We start from the raw sequence: 22405 nt of genomic DNA, 5'->3' as shown, positions 1-22405 counted from the left end.
CTGTGGGATACTTAGAATCCATTGGAACCAAGTGCATGAGCTGCTACAGCTGGAGAACTAGAGCTGGGACTTGCAAAGGGGCCCAAGGGAGTTAGAGGAGCTCTTGTGGGATTTGGGCACCTAACTCTGGAAGGCTCCTTTCAAAATCCCAGCTCAGGTCCCCCATCTGGCAGACTCATAAACCTCCGGGAATCGTCTACGAGAGAGATGGGAGCACATGCTGGAAGGTGATTTACAAAGCAGTTTTGAGTGGGGGATCTCTCCAGAAAGTAGTTTTGGAGTGGGATCCACTGTCTCTCTCATAGGGAAATTTGAGACCATTCCTTGCCTTGATGCATCTCTTCTGCACCCTGTAGAGCTGGTGTGTTTCACACTCTGAACCACTCTCCATGAATTGCCTCCTACCAGGCCTGGCTCCAGGCACCAGCTCGTGCTTGGGGCAGCAGATTCTAAGGGGCGGTTTCTGTCCAATCCTAGGGTGGCATGGCCGCCCTTTTTCTTCCGGTTTGCCGCTCTGGCTGCCCTGTAGGGGGCGGCAGCGTGGAGGAGCGGAGCGCTTTGCTGGGAGCTGGCTGCGTGCTCCACCTCCCTCAGCCAGTGCCAGGTCTGCAGCAAGCCCAGCAGGGCAGCCCGCGTCCTTCCCTCCCCACTGACCTTCAATTCACCTGCAGGCGAGAGCAGCATGGAGCCCTCCCAGCAGGTGGCATGGCAAAAAAGCCAGAGCCGGCCCTGCCTCCCACCAGAACAATTCCTAGATTTATACATTTTAAAGCCGGAACGGGCCATTTCATCATCTGGCCTGACCTCCTGTATAACACAGGCCATAGAATTTCACCCATTTCCCCTGGCCCTGACCCCAATCACTTCTGTTTGGATAAAGCACCTTCCACAAAGGTGTCTAGTCTTGATTGGAACCAGCCAGAGATGGAGAAGGTGGAGTTTGTTCCCCTTGATCATTTCTTCCAATGATTCCTCATCCTCACCATTAAAAACTGGTGCCTTATTTCTAATTTGAATGATCTAGCTTTATCTTCCAGTCGTTGGTTCTTGCTCTGCCTTTCTCCGCTAGATTAAAGAGACACTGAATATCCAGTCTTTTCTCCCCATGTAGATTCTTATACACTGTAATCAAGTCACCTGTCAATCTTCTTAAAGATCAATTAACGGACCAAGATCTTCAATTGTGTCACTGTCTGGCATTATCTTCAGTCCTTAGACCACTTCTGTGGTTCTTTTCTGCACCTCCTTCCATTTTTCAACATCCTTTTCAGAAGATGGACCCCAGAATTGGATGCAGTATTCACAGTATGCAGCATCGGTCCCACCAATGCTGTATATGCAGGTAAAGTCACCTCGCTGCTGTCATAGGTTTCACCCCCACTCTGAACTTTAGGGTACAGATGTGGGGACCTGCATGAACACCTCTAAGCTTAACTACCAGCTTAGATCTGGTTTCGCTGTCACCATCCAGATTTCTGAGTTATCTGGAAAACTCTGTCTTCCCCCCCAAAACCTTCCCCTCCCTGGGTAGCCTTGAGAGACTCACTCCCTGGTGAGTCCAGATCCAATTCCCTTGGATCTCAAAAACAAGGAAGAATTACTCCTTCCCCCTGTCTTCCTCGCCCCCCAATCCCTGGTTAGTCCAGATCAATCAGGTTCTTAAAAAGAAGGCTTTTAATTAAAGAAAAGAAAGATAAAAGAAAAAAACCTCTGGGAGACCATACAAGCTGATCTCACAGAAAACAGATTTAAAACACGGGATGTTCCCCTGGGCAAAAACCTTAGTACACACAAGAATACCCAAATTTGATTACTCCCCTAATTGCACAAAGACAAATTACAAAAGAAAATAAACATCAACCTATTTATTCCTTTCTAAAACTTACTACTCTGATAAGAGGCTGGTTCCTTGATCTTTTCCACTCCGTCTGAAACTGAAACTGACTCTAAACAAAGGAAACTTCCCTCCTTCCTTTTGAAACATCTTGTTCCCCCATTGGTTCCTCTGGTCAGGTGTCAGCTAGGCTAGGTGAACTTTTTAACCCTTTGCAGGTAAAAGAGGCATTAACCCTTAACTATCTGTTTATGACAGCTGCTCATACAGTCTTATATGGCTAGAGTGAACCAAGCGCAGAAGGAAAGGATAGAAAAAAGAGGGTTTAAAATTGATCCATCTTCTATTTCTCTACCAAGTAAAAAAAACAAGAGTACTTGTGGCACCTTAAAGACTAACAAATTTATTTTAGCATGAGCTTTCGGATGCATCCGAAGAAGTGAGCTTTAGCTCACGAAAGCTCATGCTAAAATAAATTTGTTAGTCTTTAAGGTGCCACAAGTACTCTTGTTTTTTTTGCGGATACAGACTAACACGGCTGCTACTCTGAAATCTACCAAGTAAATAGATCAAGTATTGTTTTTTTCCCTTGAAAAAGCTGGGGTCAAAAATAATTGTTGTATACTGACTTGCAGATGTGTTGGTCCCTGGATAGTAGAGAGAAAAGGTGGTCCAATACAACATATTAACGTCTGTAAGTGAGAGAGACAAGCTTTTGAGCTTACACAGAGCTTTTTGAAATCTTTGAGCTTGCTCTCTCACCAACAGAACTCAGTGCAATAAAAGATATTACCACACACGTAATAGTCACTAACAGAGCTTAGCTAACAGAGTTATGGTCTCGTGCTTTGCTTAAAATAAAACAAAGCGACCATTGTCTCCTTATCAGTACAAAGTCTGATATGTTATTTAGATTGCAGATGTCAGATGAGATTTCCAAGTGCCCTGATACCATGGGCATGGATGAGGTATAACAGTGTGAATGTGATACGGTAGCTGAGAGATAACATGATCCTTGGATGTATAAGGAGGGACAGGGCTGGCTCCAGGCACCAGCTTAGCAAGCAGGTGCTTGGAGCGGTCACTCCAGAGCTGGGCGGCATGTTCAGGTATTTGGCGGCAATTCGGCAGAGGGTCCCTCACTCCCACTCAGAGTGAAGGACATCCCGCCGAATTGCCGCAGATTGTGATTGCGGCTTTTTTTTTTTTTTTTTGGCTGCTTGGGGCAGCAAAATCCTGGAGCCGGCCCTGAGGAGGGATATATCCACGATGAGCAGGGAGGTGGTATTACTGATGTGCACAATGTTAGTAATGAGAACACTACTGGATACGGTGTCCAGTTCCAATATACCCATCTTGAAAAGGATGTTACCACAAAGGAAAACAATAGGATGATACTCTGGTCTGGAAAAAAAATGCCTTAGGGAACGTCTTCACTACCCGCCGGATCGGCGGGTAGCAATCGATTTCTCGGAGTTCGCTATATCGCATCTCATCTAGACATGATATTGAACCCCGAATGTGCTCCCGTTGACTCTGGAACTCCACCGGAGTGAGTGGCGGTAGCGGAGTCGACGGGGGAGCCACGGATGTTGATCCCGCGCCGTGAGGACGGGTAAGTAATTCGAGCTAAGGTACTTCGACTTCAGCTACGCTATTCACGTAGCTGAAGTTGTGTACCTTAGATCGACACCCCCCCCCCCCAGGGTAGACCAGGCCTTAGAGTGAGAGTTAAAAAAAGATCACTCTATGTAGTTTATGCAAGAGAAGGTTAACAGCTGTCTTGATCATGACCTCTAGGAGCCTATGTGGGGATATGATTTTGAATAGTCAGAGACCTTTCTAATCAGACAGCAAAAACTCAGAATGAGACCCAGTGACTGGACACTGAGATAGACTGATTCATGCTAGAAATGAAGTGGAAAATTTTAAGAGAGGGTAATTAAGCATGGGGATAACTGAGCTCAAGCCCAGGTGCCTTTCCCATCATTGGGGTCTCCAAAGGGACACAGCTGTCTTTCTGAAAGTTCTGGTTGAGGTGAAACAGGGGCTGTGTGTTAGAGGTAGGAATTGCTGGATCAGATTCTGTGAGTTACTTGGCAGGAGATCACAGAGGATGATACTAGGCATATCTGGACTTAAACATTGACTGACAGAATAATCTATAAACTAAAATATTGCTCTTTTGATAATGTCTTAAATCACCTGCTACTGACCCAGTGTCCATTATATAGTACAGTTGCCCCTTCCCTGCTCCACCCCCTCTGCTGCCCCCTAGTTCCCACTATACAGTATAACTGCCCCTCCCCCACCCTCTGCTGCCCCTAGTGCCCACTATACAGTATAGCTGCCTTTCCCCCACCCCTGGCCTCTGCTGCCCCTAGTGCCCATTATACAGAACAGCCGCTCCTTCCCCACCCTCACCTTCTGCTGCCCACAGTGGCCATTAGACAGTATAGCCGCCCCTTCCCCACCCCACACCTTATGGTTCCTCTAGTGCAGACGTGGGCAAACTATGGCCCATGGGCCACATCTGGCCCACAGGACCATCCTGCCCGGCCCCTGAGGTTCCGGCCGGGGAGCCTAGTCTCCAACCCCTCCCCCGCTTTCCCCCGTCCCCCGCAGTCATGCCACTGCACGGGCTGTGCTCTGGCCCACTGCTCCCACTCAGCAGCATGGGGAGCATGGCTGGCTCTGGCTGGGTGTTGCGTCTGCGAGCTCCTGCTGCTGGTAAGGGGGTGTGGAGTGGGGGGGTGTTGGGTAATGGAGCAGGGGGTGCTGGGGGGCAGTCAGGGGCAAGGGGGTGGGTGAATGGGGTGGAGGTTCTCGGGGGGAGTGGTCAGGGGATGGGGGTCAGGGAAGGTTGGGAGTGGGAGTCCCGGGGGGCCTGTCAGGGGGCGGGGATGTGGATGGGGTTGGAAGGGCAGTCAGAGAGCAGGGGGGTTGGATAAGGGGGTGGGATCCTGGGGGGCAGTTAGGGGTGGGGAGTCCCAGGAGGGGGTGGTCAAGGAATGAGGAGCAGAGGGCGGTTGGGTAGGGGGTGGAAGTCCCAGGGGGCTCTCAGGGGGTGGGGGGGTGGATAGGGGTCATGGAAGTCAGGGGACTGGGAGCAGGGGGGTTGGATAGGGGGTGGGGGTCCCAGGAGGGGGCAGTCAGGGGACAAGGAGCAGGGGGGTTGGATGGGCTGGGGGTTCTGAAGGGGGCAGTCAGGGGTTGGGAAGTGGGAGGGGGCGGATAGGGGGCAGGGGCCAGGCTGTTTGGGGAGGCACAGCCTTCCCTACCCAGCCCTCCATACAGTTGCGCAACCCCGATGTGACCCTCGGGCCAAAAAGTTTACCCACCCCTGCTCTAGTGCCACTTATGCAGTGCAGCAACTCCTCCCCACCCCTCGCCCTCTGTTGTCCACATTGCATATTACAACCTATAGCCCTCCTCTTTTGGGTATTAACACCCTATTACAATGGAAATCTATGTTCTGCCTGTCTAGAATTAGGAAGAGTTTTCTCAATAATTCTGAAAGGTCAAAATAATTTTTCTGGTCAGCTTGCTCTGTGAATCAGTTCTCCCAGGAGTGATCTTTGCTAGCCTGGGGGCTGGGAAATCCACACTTTGTCATTCAGTGTGTTTGTCTGAGGCAGGGCTCAGAGCAGCTGGATGGGGAGGCTTTTCTTTGCTGCAGAGTATTTTTTATTGTCGTGTGCGTTGTCATCTAGCCATGTGATGGCATCTTCAGTGGCGTGATGCAGTTGTTCTAGGCTACTGTTGAACCTAGTCAACAGGCATTCATGGACAATGTGTGTCATTTTCTGTGTTGTGCTGGAGAGTAGGGTTGCTGAAGGGAGATATTTGTACAAGATTGTGCTAGTGCCCTTTGACTGAAAGGGAAATTTCTTCCTTTGACTGCAATAAAGAACTTCACATCAGTTGTAAATTGTGTTCATTTCTAGGGGCTGCCTTTATGGGGTTCTTGTAGCATTCTTGGCCAGGTTGTGTCCTCTCCAGCAGGAGGCAGTAATTCCCCCTCTCTCATACATACACACACACAAACACACACAATTCTTCAAACAGAAAAAATGTAAATGAAAATCCATAGTTGACACCCACAGACACAATAATGTATGTTCAGAAAGCTAAGCAGAGCACACTGCTGGTGTGTGGACAGAACCGCACACAATGCAATATATGGCCTGGTGAAGACTATCTCAGAGGTGGGTCATTGATGTACTTCCCCAGGGACCTGTTAATATGTGGGCCAGATCCTCAGCTTCTGAAAAGAGAAGCCAATTCACACCAGTTGGGCCTCTGGCTCATGCACTCCAATGCAGCTATGGCTGATTCACACAGGTGTTGTTTGGGTCTGTTACGAAAGAACCGGACTTGACATAACCACAGTCATCTTCCGCCACCAAAACCTGGAAGCAAGAACACCACATAATTGGGAATAATTTGGCCTTTAGTGAAGCAGACAAAACAGCTGCACCACTGCAGTGTTGTTAATCATAGACTCACAGAATCTCAGGGTTGGAAGGGACCTCAGGAGGTATCTAGTCCAACCCCCTGCTCAAAACAGGATCAACCCCAACTAAATCATCCCAGCCAGGGCTTTGTCAAGCTGGGCCTTAAAAACCTCTAAGGAAGGAGATTCCACCACCTCCCTAGGGAACCCATTCCAGTGCTTCACCACCCTCCTAGTGAAATAGTTTTTCTTCTAATATCTAATCTAGACCTCCCTGCCCCTTCTCTGGGCTCTCCTCTGGGACACGTTTCTCTCTGCTCCCTAGACCCGTTTTTGCAACTGGTTCAGCTGCAACCTGCTGGCAGCTAACAACCTGGACAATTCTCTCCTTGGCAGGCATTACATCTCCATCCCTTCCTGATGTGGTGTTGCCTCCAGCTGCAGTGCAGGAGCTGGTCTCAACCACACTCCCACCTGGAAGCATGTGGCTTCCCCCAGCTGCAGAAGAATCAAGGAGACTCTCTCCCATTCTCTCAGCAGTTCCTGAGACCTTACCCTTTCCCTTGGGGGTCCCAGCATAAAACTCCCTCCTGCTGCTGGCAAATATTTTAACCTGAGCGACACGGAAAAAAACAATACCAAGGAGCAGGTTGACTAGGAGGTGTTCCATTACTCCCCCAGTCAAAACTCTTTCCAAACCTTCCCAAACCACATGGATTTTAGCTAGTTGTATGAGGAAGTTGCTTTTGCCCACGCTCACAATCTCTGCCATTTGGCCAGGTAGCATACTGGCCTTTGGGACCACATTCTGCTTAACCAGAGAAGTCTGGGCCCCTGTATCCCTCTGCCCCAAGTATTCCCTGCCATCAGATAACATGCTCCATATCTGGTTCTGCAAAGGCTAACCTCACAGAACCAATATGATAGGATTAAATGGCTTGGGGGGACCTTGCATGAACCTTGTAATGAGTGCTGCGTGTGTAGTAATATAACATTGCAAATGCACCTATTGCTATTATCTCTGAATGATGTCAGACCCAGCCAGGATATGCTGTGAACTAATAAAGAAGAATTAGGTTTCCATAACTAGACTTTTATTCCAAACCTCTGCAAACAGACATATTTGTAACTAAATGAAACTTGATAAATACAGGGGAAAAAAGCTTTGAAGGGGAAAGAATAGTCATTTCCATTTCACAAACATGTACACCAACCGTGTCTCTCACAGGTCAGTGCATGTGCGGCTGTAATTGTCTGCTTGGTCCCCTGGGGTGAAGTGGCAGGGGTAGAGCAGCAGCCCCAGATGCCACGTGGATTGTGTGTGGTGCTGTGTAGGGAGGTCCTGGAATGCAGTTCTCTATGGGCTGCAGAAGGAGGCGCACATAGGTCTGTTGCACCTGAAGTTCAACAAGAGTCTCCATCATGTCTGTTTGCCACTTGAGCAGTGCAAGCATCTCCTGCTGCAGGTCTCTCTCCTTTTCCTGTGCTTTTCTCCTCTCCACTATATCCCTGACCATTGTGTCCACAAGGATGATCCTCCAAGCCCTGTGATTGGTATGCAAAGCACCAGAGGCTTTCAGGATCTCTTGGAACATGCCATCCCGCATCCTCTTCCTTCTCCTCCTTATCTGGCTGAGCCGCTCTGCTGGTGAGGATGGAAAGACCCTGATAGCAATATTTCCAGCTGCAAAAGAAACAATGCACAGAGGTACTATTGTGAGTGTATTCACAAGATAAATGGAAGCTTGGTGTATTGAACTCACTCCCCTTGATCCACACAAGTTGCAAACACCACATTCTCACCTCTCCTTGGGATTCATAGAGCACAGAGGCAATCCCAGCCATGGTGCATATGGCCCAGGGGAAAGTGGGAGAGTTGGGACAATAAGGGAGGGGGTATCTCACGGGCATGAGAATATGCGGATAGGACAATTGAACTGAATACTAGAACCATTTTCTACAGGCAGTGCTGATTTTAGCTGAGAGTAATGGAGGGTGAAAGAGAATAGCTCCTGCATGCATCCAGCTGCAGAGTTGGTCTGTATGCTGCTAGCTTGCATGCTGCAATGGTGCCTGCTGAAGTAATGCTGAGTAGCATGGGAAATTGTCTTACCGCAGTAGAAGAAATAAGGCCACCCTCCCCAGAAACCTGCAGCAGAGGATTACAGACTACCTCCAGGACAGTTTCCTCGAGTTCTCTGTGGAGGATTCACAGCACATCCCAGTGCACGTAAACAAACTGTTTTGCAGGGCCCCCTCTGCATAACTGTACAGGGGAATGAGAAGCAGATAGTGACTCTGCCTCTGTTGGTTATTTTACTCTCTCTTCTAGCATGATTAAAAAAGCGTAAATGAGCAGATGTGCCCCTGTAATATCAAAGCAAACTGCACACTTACCACAGGTTCCTTCCTTCCATCAGGCTCACCTCTGCTGGACTATAGGGATTGACTTGACTGCTCTGGAGTAAAAAACATGGCCTGGCTCAATGCACCACAGGATCCCCTAGTCGCCTGTCCCCCATACTCCTCCTCTTCCTTGTCCAACACCTCCTCCTCACTGTTCACTCCAGCTCCCCCGAAGTATCCATGGGGCCTTCTGGGGTGGTGGTGGGATCACCACTGAGAATGCCATGCAGCTCTTTGTAAATGTGGCGTGTCTGTGGCTCTGCCCCAGATTGACTGTTAGCTTCCCTTGGCTACTACTACACCTGCCACAGATCCTTAACTTTCACACAGCACTGCTGCAGGTCCCTCGTGTAGCCCTTCTCCCCCATGCCCCCAGCAATCAGCAAGTAGATATTGATGTTTCTATGGCTGGATCGGAGCTGTGCTTGCACTGCCTATTCTTCCCACGTAGCTAGATCAACCACCTCCTGTTTACTCCAGGCAGGAGCACATTTGCAGAATGGAACTGGCATGGGCAGTCACTAAATAAGTTTTCCAATTGGCACAAACAGGAAATTTGTGGGGTTTGAAAAGAGGAGGGGCATATACCTCTGTACCTGGCGGTCAGGCAGCGGAGTTCAAAATGGTTGCCAGAACAGTTACAGTGGAGCATTGTGGGACACCTCCTGGAGGTCACTAAAGTCAACATAAGCAATGAAGTGTCTACACTGACACTGCACTGCCCTAACTATGTCTACCAAAGCCCTGCCTCTTGGGGAGATGGAGTTATTAAGTCAGTGTAACGGCAAGTTGAATCTGCGGGAGCAACAATTTAGAGTAGACACTTACAGAATTAGGTCAATTTAAGCTGCCTTGCATAGGCCTAAAGACCAGTCTTTAAGCAAAGACAGGCACCGAACTCCCACAGAGGGACAGTGTTTAGGACACGCCCTCCCATTGGCTAGCTTTTGTGGATCCCATTCTGAGGCATCTCTCTCCCAATTCAGGCTTTGCGAATCCCAGGGATTTTCCAGGTACCTAAATCAACCTCACAATACCTATGTCCCTTTGTCAATGTAGCTCCAGGAGCCTGAAGGCCCAGGCCCCCCAGCAGCTCATTCTGCTCCATGTTGAGGAGCTGGATCGGCGAGTTGGCAGGAAACCGGGAAGTTCTGAAAGTGGCCACATTCTACTAAATGTTCTTATTTTGACAAAGTGGCAAATTTCAGCAAAAGTATCTCTCATCAGAATTTGCACAACCAGCTCTAGCAGTTACCCATGCAGGGCCGGCGCTTCCACTAGGCGACCCTAGGCGGTCGCCGAGGGCGGCAGGTTTTGGGGGGAGGCATTTTGCCACCCTCGGTGGAAATTCGGGGGCTGGGGGTCCTTCCGCTCTGGGTCTTCAGAGGAAATTTGGCGGTGGGTCCTTCACTCGCTCCGGGACCTGCTGCTGAAGTGCCCCAAAGATGCGGAGCAGAAGGACCCCCGCTGCCGAATGCTCAGAGGAGGAGCGCTGCCGCCTAGGGTGGCAAAAATCCTGGCGCCGCTCCTGTACCCATGTGCTCCGACTGCCATTGTGTACTCATTATTACTTGTGGTCCTGGATCATTGGGTTAATAATAATGCAGAGCTATGATGATAGATAATGGAGTAGCCCAATCCCTACCCAGCACGATATATACTGAGACTCAGCAGCTACTCGGGGCTAGGTGGGAACTTTGCACAAGTGCATCCTGATTTCTGTTAACCACAACCCTGCAAGCGACACCACACTGCCCCCAGCAGGCAGACACTGGTGATTCTGTGAGTCTGCTTTTCCAACTGGATCTCTTGGAGAGCATCTTAACAAGAAGAATTTTCTCCATTTTTGATTATAATTAACTTTATCAGAAGGACAGGCTTGGGAACCTGAGCAATCATCACTTGCTGTTGTAGCAGGAAAGAAATGTTATCACTGGGTTTGTGTTTTGTTTTGTTTTATTTTAAATCTGAACCTGATACAACACTAACCTTTTTCACTCTGCTTATTTATGTTTGGAAAGTGGAACCTCTAAACCACTAAGCTCCATGTTAGATTCTTTTCTTTTACATTTGCAGGCTGAGATTCAGTAGGATTTGGGCTCCTAACTCCCTTAGATGCCTTTGAAAACCCCACTTGATGTCCCTATGGTATTATACTAAATGTTCCTTTTCTTTAAAACAGCCACAGAAAGAAGAAAACAGCTTCTGAGGTTGACTTGGTCCTCCCATCGAGGCGCTCCCTGAAGGGTCCCTTTGCCACTGAAGAAAAAATTCCACATCATCAGGAGCTCTACGGAGAAATCTGAAAGAAGCTATGAAAAGGTCACAGCTGAGAAAGGTAAATTATTTGTCATACAGAAACTTGTTTTGGTTGACCCAAAGTAGATTTCTTTGAGTTTGACAAAGCTTTCAACAATTTTTGTATTTGGTTTGACCCAAACCATTTTTCCACCAAGTTTCTGAGAACTTTAAGTGAATCATGAAGTCATTCTTTTGCCCATTTGTATCCCTGACCTTGGCTGAGGTTTCTAACTACAGGCATGATCAACATATAAAGAGTGAATCCTGGGTAACCTCTGATGGACTTGTGAGATCTGCACTCAGACCCCACATCTCCACTTCTGGGCAGCCTTGAGGGAAATGAGATATTTTATTGGCCTTTTATTTTATTTTTGACAGGATGATAAAACTGTTCGGCTTTCCAATGAGATCTCGGACGGTGAGAAAGAAGCCATTAGGAATAGAAGGCCAAAAGTACTGGCGTGCCTCAAGAGCCTTGGCATTGCCTGTGAAGAGGTAGGGTCCCATCATGCCCCAGACCAATCTAAGGAGAACAATCTAGTATGTTAGCCACCTGGACAGTGAGTGAGGTGCCTGGTACAGTGGGAGGAAATGCCTCCAAAATCCTACCCCATGGAGATGTTCGCCATGCAACCAGGAGCGGCGAGTTATATGGGCCCGTGATGCTCATGCTCCAGCAATATTCAGGGCCCAGGGGCCTGGCTCCACCAATGTTTGGGGGGGTCTCTCCCCCAGCCCCACCTGTTGCCCCCACATGCCTCCCCCGGGTCCCTGCGCATCCCTGCCTCTCCCCTACAGCTCCATGCTGCCTCCGCTCAGCTGGCTCCTGGCATCAACTGCAGTCACAGGGTCCTGGTGTTCCCCATCCACTAGTGCCAGGGCAGGCTGCCCCTGCCCCTGCCCTCTGCCTTGGACTCTTCCCTTTTCTGGCGGGACCCTCCACCAGCACAGGGGGCCCCCCTGCCCACAGTCACCGCTCCTACCCCATGCTGGGCAAGGGGCAGCCCCATCCCCCACCCCCAGTGAGGCTACAGTGAGGGGCAGCAGCAGGGGAGGAGGCACACATGTGATGGCAGCCCCCTGGCACCCACCACGGGGGAGGTGAGGGGGCTTCCTGGACCTGAGAGGGGCCCTAGGAGCACATGCAGTGACAGTGGTACGAGGTGAGTGTGCTGCTGGGGGGGAGAGGAGGGCCCCTCCCCTGGAGCTCACTGCTGCCAGTGGGGAGAGGGCTGGGGATAGTCCTCCTCTCTGGGCCTGCCTGCACCCCAAAATCCTCATCCCCAGCCCAGTCTCACCCCAGATCCCGCACCCCCAGCCAGAGTCCTCACCCCCCACACCCTAACCCTCTGTCCCAGCCCTGAACCCCCTCCTGCATTATGAAGCCCTCATCCCCAGCCCCACCCCACAGCCCACACCCCAATCCTCTGGGCCCTAGCCCTGAGCCCCCTCCCATGCCCCAAACCCCTCATCCCCAGCCCCACCCCACAGCCCACACCCCAATCCTCTGGGCCCTAGCCCTGAGCCCCCTCCCATGCCCCAAACCTCTCATTCCCAGCTCCACCCCACAGTCCTCACCCCACACCCCATCCCTCTGGGCCCTAGCCCTGAACCCCCTCCCATGCCCCAAACCCCTCATCCCCAGCCCCACCCCAGAGCCCTCACATTTTTACATTATTTAAAAAAATATATATTGGCTTACAAGGCAGGTGGGGGGTGGGCAGAACTTGGACCTGTTCTGGGCACCACCAAAAATTATACAAACCTGACGCCCCTCCCACCACCTAATATGCTTGCAACGCAACATTTCCAAACCATCAATGTGGCAACCCATGCCACAGACATACAATGCTTATGTCCTTTGGCAGAGGTCAAACTTGGGGCCTTCAGGGCTAAAAGAAGAAGATGCCCCTATCCCTGCAGCTAAAGAAGTAACACGCTTAATAACTGCAGTAAGGAGCTTGCTCAGCCTAATGACTACAGGGCTCTGTATTCAAGCGAATTTAGCCAGTGCTTACTGAAGAGCCTTTGCACTGGGATATAGCACTGGGATTTTGAAGCCAGACAGAGCCTGCAAATGAGAACAGATGGGTAGGGGACATTAGAACCATCACTGTAGTGCATAGATAGCGTTAGAGGGACAGAGAATTGGGTGAGTTATTGATACTTGTCTGCCTTATTATTAGTGTCAGTAATGAACAGAGTCTATGTAATATACTTTCTACATGTGTCATAGCCCCCTCTGCTGGTCGAACCTCACAGAGGGTAAAAGTCAACCACTGCTGCCCACCTGCTGTGCTAACTCTGTTAACTGGCATGGTGGAGACATGTGAGGAACCTCCCAGGATTGTTACCCATCATTAATAAGTGGTGGTCCTTGGAGGGATGTGAGCTCCAGTGGATCTGACATATTTGGGAACATCTCCCCTTTGATGGCTTTGCAATTCTAAGCCTAAGAATCTCCCACTACTTCCTCCTCACAGTAGTCTTCCTTCAGTTCCAGGGATAGTGATATGAGTTTGTTTGCTGCTCCAGATTCAGTATCCATTGGTGATGCACTTGTCATTAATCTTGTTTTTGCATTAGTACTACAGCAGGCTGACGTTTTGCATTCACCACATTTCATAATTTTCTTTTTGTGATAACAGAAATGTAATTTTTTGACAAAATCTTTCAAAACTTTTTGAAATAATGAGAGCTTAACATTTGTTGGGGGGTAGACAGGCAATGGGGGGATAATTTTTGGGTTTTCATGCTTTGACCAATCCTTTTTACCTTTTTTGATAAACAATTTGGCCCTCCAGAAAAGAAAGCAAAATTTTTTATGGGAATAAAAATCATTTCTTGAGCAGCTGCATTTCATACATTAATTTTTGGACACCAAAAATAGTCCTTCTACATTACACATGTTTAGTTAAAAAACAAAACAAAAAAAACACCCTCAATCCCTACATCATGGAGCGTATGGAAATCAAAGGGAGTTAGTCACCTAAATTGCATAGGTGCTTTTGAAATCCCCTCTAGGCACTTATGTGCATCCCTTTTAAAATTCTGGTCCTGGTCTCTTGGTTGGTACACAGGATTTTTAAGCACAAAGGCCCAGAGATTCAAAGTGCCCTCAGGGATACTGGGTTGCCACTGTGTGCTGATAGCTGAAAATGCAGGATAAAATACATTTGCTCTTCACTCAGGATTGGAGACACAGGTCATTATGCACCAGATAAGGAATGCTTCCTGATATAAGGCAAACAATTCTGGGAATTTGAGGTGCTCTCTGTGAATTTCATGAAAAGATTTGTACCAAGAGTTGAACAGCAGGGATGGCTCAGCAATTCTAGTTCATTTGTCATTCCCTCTTTTCCCTTCCCCAGGATAACACGCCCAATGTTGCTGTCCTAGGATCAGGCGGAGGTCTGCGGGCCATGATAGCCCTTCAGGGAACCTTGGTGGAGATGAAGAATCAGGGTCTTTTGGATGCTGTCATGTATCTGTGTGGGGTATCAGGGTCCACCTGGTAGGTGCATGTCAGTAGAAATGAGAATGAACCAGTTTTCCTGCACAGAGTTGGTGGTCACTGGGCATTCTTATTATTATTCAGCTCTGTACATTTTCCAGGCATAATGGGTGAGATTTTCAGAATTGCCTAAGGGTATGTCTGCACTGTAATTGGGGGCGGGTGGGGGGGGAGAGGTAACAGGCATGCCATACCTGAGCTAGCTTTAACCTGGCTTTCTCCGGCACCAATGGCAGTGAAGCTATTGGGCTCGAGCGTGATCCTGGGTAACATACTCAAGCAGCTCGCCCCCACTGGCAGCCATGCTGCCACTGCTCCAGTGCAATTGGCACTCACACTAGCTTGATCAAAACCAGCAGTGTCTGCACATGCTGCGGTCACGCCTCTGATTTCAGGGCAGACATACCCTAAGTGACTAATGCTCCTAAGTCACTTTTGGAAAACCCTCCTTTAAGTAGATAAGTCAGGAAAAGCGTGCAATGTGAAACAAATAGAGTGACACATATAAGGTCACACAGTAGAGCTGTGACTAGAACACCAGTCTCTTAAGCCTTAACCCCATGCCCTGCCCCATAGGTATCTGCCGTCTGGCCAGGCATAGAGAACTGGAGGTGCTGGGTGAAAAGGTTAGAAGACGCAGAGGCATTCTGGGCAGACTCAAGTGCTGTAGATGTGAGGATCAGTGGAGGCCAGAGAAGTGATGTTTACATTACCAAGGTCACTGAGGGTAGAGTTCCAGCTATGAGGACAGTGAGAAAAGGGCAACATGTGGGAATGGTTAAGGGGGTTCATTGGGGCTTACGAAGAGAGAAGGAGAGGGAAGTGTCAAACGGGGCCCCGGTACTGGGGCTTGGGAGGAAGGAAGAAGAGTGGAGTAGTCAACGGAGAAAGAGCTGGGAAAGGAAAATGTTCAGACGCTTCTAGCTGATCAGCCAGGGCAGAATCAGAGTCTCTTGTGCCTGCTGCATAGCATCTTACTCTTAGAGTCACTTCATTGGGGTGAGTGAGGGTGGCCTAGTGACATGGACAGTGCGTGTGTGTGCATGTATGTATGTGTTGGTGTTACCACTTTCCTCTGCTAGGCAGGATCATAATTGCTTCTCCCCATGTCACACACCCTGTATTGCCAAAGTAGCTTCCCATTAGCTGAAGAAGGGCCCTAGGCTCTGGTTCAGACTCATAATGGCCTGATTAGTGTGCTTGTCCCTGCCTTCTGTTGGGTAGAGTCAGAATTGCTAATGCAGCCATCATAGGTCCTAGAAAAGCAGGTAATGGAGTTTCTCCATAGCTCAGAGTGGCGGGGGCCTTGGCTTTGGTTTTGGCTTTCAGCAGAGGATCAATCCCTATTATTGCCATAACTTTCTCAGTGGCCATGGTGACAGACAGCCATGGATTAAGTCCTTGTTAAGTCACAGATTTGTTACAATGCCAATATGATAATTAGAATTCCCTCTATTAAAAATAAAGGGTATGAAGATTAGAAGGGGGGGGGTGGATTCCCCATCCTATTCCCTCAGCCTCAGCCATATTTCTTCTGTTTCATTAAAAGGTGCATGTCTTTCCTCTACAAAGAGAAGGACTGGACAGAGAAATTGCAGGTCTTGGAAGAACAACTGTGCAATACACTTCCCAAACCTCCATGTGATGTTCTAAAGGCGTTTTCTATCTTGTGCCAGGCAGCTGAAGATGAACTCTTCTCTCTGACCGATGTCTGGGCATTTTTTGTCTTCCTTTTCATGTTGAAGAAGGTGGGTTGCTGGGTAAATCGAGAGTGGTTGCACTGAAAAGTCAATAGATTTACTTAATATATTCTTCTCTCTCTCTCTCTCTCTCTCTCTCTCTCTCGGCAGTACTTGGAACTCAGGAGCAAAGTAGTGGAAGGATAATAGCTCCTGCTAATAGTTTCAAGGCTATCTGAACCCCCAGAAAACTTTGTAATTCTCAGCCTTTTCCCCTTAGCTCTCAAAGATCACTGCAGTATGTGAATCTAAAGAGAGGACTTCAAGGCTGCTTAAATGAAAGTTTCATTCACAGTCTTGAATTTTCAAGAATGGACCCTTCAATCTAGCAGACTAAAGGTTTAACATGATCCAATGGCTGGAAGTTGAAGTACGAGAAATTCAGAAAGAGAAAAGGTGTACATTTTTGACAATAAGAGTAATTAACTATTGGAACAACTTACTAAGGGTTGTGGTGGATTCTCCATCACTGACCATTATTAAATCAGAGTTGGATGTTTTACAAAAGTTGATTCAACCCAAAACTATTTTTTAAATTGTTTTCAGGTTATTTTTGGAGGTATGCTTTTTTATTTGTTTTTCCTTTTATAAAAAATTAGCTAAATTTTTCAAATGAAATACTATTTCAACACAAAAAGTTGAATGTTTCCTTTCAAAGTGGACAAAACAGACACTTTAAACTTTTTCATAACTTTTTCTCAAATGAAAGAATTTACCAAATTTCACCTGAATTCACAAATAATTTCAATTTTCTGAAAATGATTTTTTCTTTGAATTTACTATTCACTGGGGAAAAAAATTGCCTGGCTTTTCTGCTCCCTAATTCCTATTAATTTTTATGGAACTCGGGCTATGTCTTCACTGGACCTGGGAGTGTAATTGCCAGCTAGAGAAAACATACCCACATGAGCTCTGATGGAGACCCTATGTGTGCACCCACCACAGATAACTTCTCCCTCAGTTCCTGCTGCTGTAGCTACATCAATATTGTATCATGCCAGCACAGGTATGTCTCCTCAAGCTGGTAATCAGATCTTCCTTCTCCAGCATAGATATATCCTAAGGTACTTACCTTGCTTCGGTGCTTTGGAAAAGTTCTTTACATGCTGATCTGTATCTTTAAGTGCCTAAATATTTTTGAAAATTGGGACCTAATTCCCTTAGGCCCATTTAAAAGTCTCCACCATGGACTGTAAATACTCTGTTGTTTGTGCATACTAGAATGAGGCAACAACAACAAAGATCTTGGTGGTCTCAGTAAAAAAGGTCTTTCTAATTCCTAGTCTGAACTAATTCATCAGGAACAGAATTGCTGGGAGCATCACCAAAACATGTGTCTTTATGTGCTAATCAATTCTTACCCTTCCAGTGTGACCAGACCACGTTATCTCAACATGAGGTCGCCTCCACAAGTGGGACGAATCCTTACCCCATCTATGCAGCAGTTGAAATGAAGAAATTGCATGAAGAAGGTGGAAACAGCCCAGGTAAAACAACAGCAAACTGGTGTTCTTAGTGAGAGCAGCTATCGCTGAAATTTCAAGTACTCTGTGGAAAAATAAATATTGATGTTGCCTCTTGCCCTTTCTCCTACTATAAATACTTAGAAGTGGAGTCACTATTTACTAGAGCTGAATGTAATCTAACAGGGTGTTTTTAAAGTCTAAAAATGGCCTTTTTGGAAAAAGGGTTTTTGGGTTTTTTTTGCATAAACCTGTCAGCTTATATATATATATAATTTTCAATCAAATGTTTTATCAAGGACTTTACCAAAAGGGTCATGCAATGTTCTTCATTTCCTGAAAACCAGGGTTGTCAGTAAATGAAAACTTCCCATAATTGTTTCAAGAGGAACTTTGAAAACATTTTCAATATACATGACTATCAAGTAAGCTTATGATAAATTGCTAAATGAATTTTTAAAAAGATCTGTTTTGAAAATGAAAAGAACTTGGAAAACATTAGAAAATGTTGTGAAATTGATGCTTGTCTTTTTTGGTTAGCTCTGCAGGTAAATAAATCACTTTTAGATTTTACATGTTATGAGTCATTTTTTCTTGATACCTTTGGGTCAAAGTGGTGGGAGGGAGGGTGGAGAGCGGCTGTGATGACCACCAGAGCACTTCTGGGACATCCAAAGACAGCATATTTTGGCCTAGGAAGGAAACACCAGATGGAGGAGGTCACCAGAGAAAATAGCATGAAAATGACCATGGGTGGAGGAACAGACAGAAAAGTAAATGGGATTCATTGATGGAGCAAACAGAGCAGTGGGGGAATTGAGAAATGATTGCCATCAGGGAAGAAAGGGACAACAAGAAGCTGGCATTTGAAGGGCTCTTTTTTCAAACCTTACCTATGTTTCACAGGGACCTGGTTTGAATTCACCCCCCATGAGTGTGGCTTTCCTGGTCCAGGGGCATTTGTGTGCACCAAGTACTTGGGAAGCAAATTCGAGGATGGAAATTTGAAAAAACAGAGGGAAGAGAAAAATATCCACTACCTGCAAGGTAAGCATTCAAGCCCCTGATTCTTAGCAGATAGGTAGATAGATAGGTATGTAGGTATGTAGGTATTGCACATCACCATGTTATTCTAATGTAGCGTGAGAGCTACCTCATATTATAGACCTATATGGAATGTTTCCAGCCACCCAACCGTTCAGGTCTCATCCCAGTCTCAGAGCTCTCTTGCCAGTTGCTTGTATCTACCCAAACTTTCTTCAAACCCTTTCAATCTTCCTTCTGTATCCTCATGACATTCACTCACATGTAACCCCCTTTTCTCAACCTTCTTCCACCATCTCATCCTTTCTTTGACTTATTTAGCTCTTCCTGAATCATGGCTAGCATTTATGTAGATAGTGCGTCCTGTCCACATAGCTTAACAAGCTTTTCAAAAGTTTAGTGAGCATCAACATACTCATTTTACAGATAAGGAAACTGAGTCATCGAGAGGGGAAGTGGCTTGTCCAAGGTCATAAAGGTCAGAAATGGGAAGTGAAGGAATAGAAGTCAGGTGTCCTAATGACTAAGAAACTGCCCTGTCACTAGAGCTCAAATTTTCTAACGAACCTAGGAAAGTTAGGAAGCCCAGCTTGCATGGAATTCAGGTGGGATTGGGGCACTCAACTCCCATGGTCTCCTTTGAAAATCCAAACCATTTTCCTTCCTATTTGTTAATATCCAGTGTTTACTTGGTCTTTTTATATTTATTTATTTAGTCTGGGAATTTCCACAGGGTTTAAAAGAGTTGAGAAGTTGTGCACATGTGTTTGTAAGGGGGGCATTTTCAAAGGGACAAAGGGACAAAGGGCAGTTAGGCAACCAAGTTCCGCATACATTCAATGGGCTTTGAGGTTGTGATTTTTGAAAGCACCAAAAATGATTTAGGAGCATAAGGCAACTAGAAGTCAATGGGGATGTGTGTTCCTAAGTCGTTTAAGTGCTTCTGAAAATCCTAACATAGGTGTCCAACTCCCTTAGTCCCTGTGAAAATGTCAGCTTCATTCATTCATTCATTCATTCATTCATTCATTCAAATATGTACTATACCAGTCAAACACAGTCCATCCTAGGCTCCGGTTGCCTTTGAAGATTGTTCATAATGCATCGCCTAATGTAAGATAACTCCAGCAGTTAATTATCCTTAGTGGGTGAAATAAACTTTCAAACTTTCAGGGTAGTTAAGCTCTGGAATACTCTTCCAAGGGAGGTGATGGAATTCCCATCACTGGAGGTTTTTAAGAAGAGGTTGGACAAACACCTGTCAAAGGTGGTCTAGATATATTTGGTCCTGCCTCAGTGATGATCTCTTGGGGTCCCTTCCAGCCCTACATTCTTATGATCCTGAGGTAACACTAAGACCAGCAGGATTGTAAATATAACAAAGACCACAAACAAGACCACTACTGCCTCCTGAGGTTGCCTTGTCTCACCCACCTCTCAACTTACTACGGGGCAGGGATAACCCAAAAGTTATCAAACTCTCTGGGCAGGGATTGCCTTTCTGTCTCATGTCTGTACAGCGCCTAGCACCATGAGGTCCTCTTTCATTGCTGGGTGACCTAGGCACTGTGATACTACAAATACTAATATTAATTATTAGGGCTGGTCAAAATTTGGAATTTCCATTCCATAGGAAATTTGAAAATTTGTTTGTATTCTGAATCAGGATGAAAACAAAATTTCGACCTTTCTCACACAATGTTTTCCATTTCAGGTCAATCAAAATGTTCCGTTTCTTTAAAATTGAAAGGTTGCCTTCCTATTTCTACTCTTTAGACATTGTCTGTTATAGTTTCATTTACATTGTATTATAGAAGCCAATTAATTCGGAAATTAAAGGCCATTTCAAAATGAAAAATTGAAACATTGTGTTCTGGTAAGGTCAACATGCTTCACCGCACATTTATTTTTAAAATAAAATTTTGTCAAAATCAACAAGTTTTCATGCAAAGTTTAAATTTTGACAAAAGAGTATTTTCGGGTGCAAAAAATATTACACTGGAAATTTGTTGACCACCTCTACTTACAATAAGCTTCTTAAGTTATGGAACAATGTGTCAATGAAATTGCAAAAGCACATAACCCATCAGAGACTGGCCTGCCAGTGCCCCCTTGACTTTTCTACTAATGGGGCTCCTGACCTGGCAACTCTTTATGTAGAATTAAAGGGAAACACAATCTAATGGGCACTCTTGTAAATAAGGTCGTTTCCTTCTTCTTTTCAGGTTTATGGGGAAGTGCCCTTGCAAGCCGTCAACATTTACAAGGTACAGCAATTTCTGTGTATTGAAGGTAGGGTCAGATCATCAGTTGAGTTGGAACAGGTCACAAATGGAAGAGCTAACGCACCATTCTGTAGCAATGTTTCCAATACCCTACTGTTTATAACACTGATATTGTTATGCATCAAACAGTCATTGTAGTAGCAGTAGTGTAAAGTAGCGTTTGAATGTACCTTAATTGTGGATGGGTTGCATTTTGCAAGGTGCCAAAAGGAGCTAGAGTGCCCAACTCTCATTTTTGCCTTTCAAAATCTCCAGCATTCCAGATAATTTCCAGAATATTAAATGTAAGACTGAGATTTTCAAAGCTGACTTCTGGGTTTGGATCCTATTTTTCATTAATGTTAAAAAGAGTGGGACATAATGTAATCTCATGCTTCAGGTCTCAGCCAGTCACCTCTAGGAATAAGGAAGGAATTTCTTCCCTGATGCACACTTGTAATCTAATTATTATTAGCCTTCCTTTGAAGCTTCAGCAATCAGCTACATCTAGAGATGGGACACCAGCAGGGGTAGACTGATGCTCTGAAGTGGTACTGAGAATCCTCTTTCTAGATGACTGGTTGGTGAGTCATGCTCATGGTCCAACTGGTCACCAGATTTGTGGTCAGCAAGGAATTTCCCCTCAGGTCACATTGGCAGGAACCATGTGGTTTTTTTTCACCTTTCGTAGCAACATGGGGGATGAGTAGCTGCTGGGTTTATATGGGCATGTCTGATCTAATGATTCCCTGCCATTGCCAGGACCTCTGCCACAGGTGCACCTCAGTCTCTCCTGTTCTCTGCCCATGGCACACAATACCTCAGTCTTCAGATAACTTTATTTAGGCAGCTTTGAAACTCTCCGTTTAGATGAAATCCTGATTTAGAACTTTAATCTGATTTTGCAAATATTTAGCACTTGGGGCAAATTCTGGCCTCACTTACACCTGCATAAATCAGGAGAAAATGATCAGCAATCAGTGGAATTACCCCCACTTCATACCAGCATAAGTGAAATCAGGCCCGTTGTATGGAGGTGTCAGGGAAATCCAAAACTAGAAGATTGATTACTGATGATTTGAAAGGGAAGCAAACATTCAAGGACTGGCCTCAAGATTTGTAGTGGTGTTTTGAAAACAATAATTATCAGGTAATGTCTAGATTATAAAACCTAGATAATTATAAGATCTAAGACTTGATTCTGGTTTCAGGCTGGTTTTGCACTGGTGTAACCTCATTGTATCAAATTGTGTCTTCATTTACAGTTCCACGAATCAGGAGAAATTCCAGTGAAGTCAGCGGAGTTATTTTTTAATAGAGCCAGTTCAAACATTTTGACTAAACAGTTTTCCACCTGAAAATACTGTTTTGTCATAATCAAAAA

The 22405-nt window shown here is 46.3% G+C and overlaps 1 protein-coding gene across 1 annotated transcript in view; it reads left to right on the top strand.

Moving 5' to 3' along the window:
* Positions 1 to 22405, top strand: part of LOC123359619 (cytosolic phospholipase A2 gamma-like) — a 59823-nt gene that overhangs the window by 15944 nt on the left and 21474 nt on the right. The window contains exons 3-8 of the mRNA XM_045001118.1: positions 11376 to 11492; positions 14369 to 14511; positions 16061 to 16259; positions 17620 to 17737; positions 18620 to 18760; positions 20983 to 21024. Coding sequence (XP_044857053.1) covers positions 11376 to 11492; positions 14369 to 14511; positions 16061 to 16259; positions 17620 to 17737; positions 18620 to 18760; positions 20983 to 21024 — 760 coding nt within the window. The remainder of the gene's footprint in view (positions 1 to 11375; positions 11493 to 14368; positions 14512 to 16060; positions 16260 to 17619; positions 17738 to 18619; positions 18761 to 20982; positions 21025 to 22405) is intronic.

This window comes from Mauremys mutica, unplaced genomic scaffold (genome assembly GCF_020497125.1).
Source record: "Mauremys mutica isolate MM-2020 ecotype Southern unplaced genomic scaffold, ASM2049712v1 Super-Scaffold_100163, whole genome shotgun sequence".
Lineage (NCBI taxonomy): Eukaryota > Metazoa > Chordata > Testudines > Geoemydidae > Mauremys > Mauremys mutica.
Note: the sequence above shows the minus strand (reverse complement) of the source record. Positions and strands in the feature narration are given on the sequence as shown.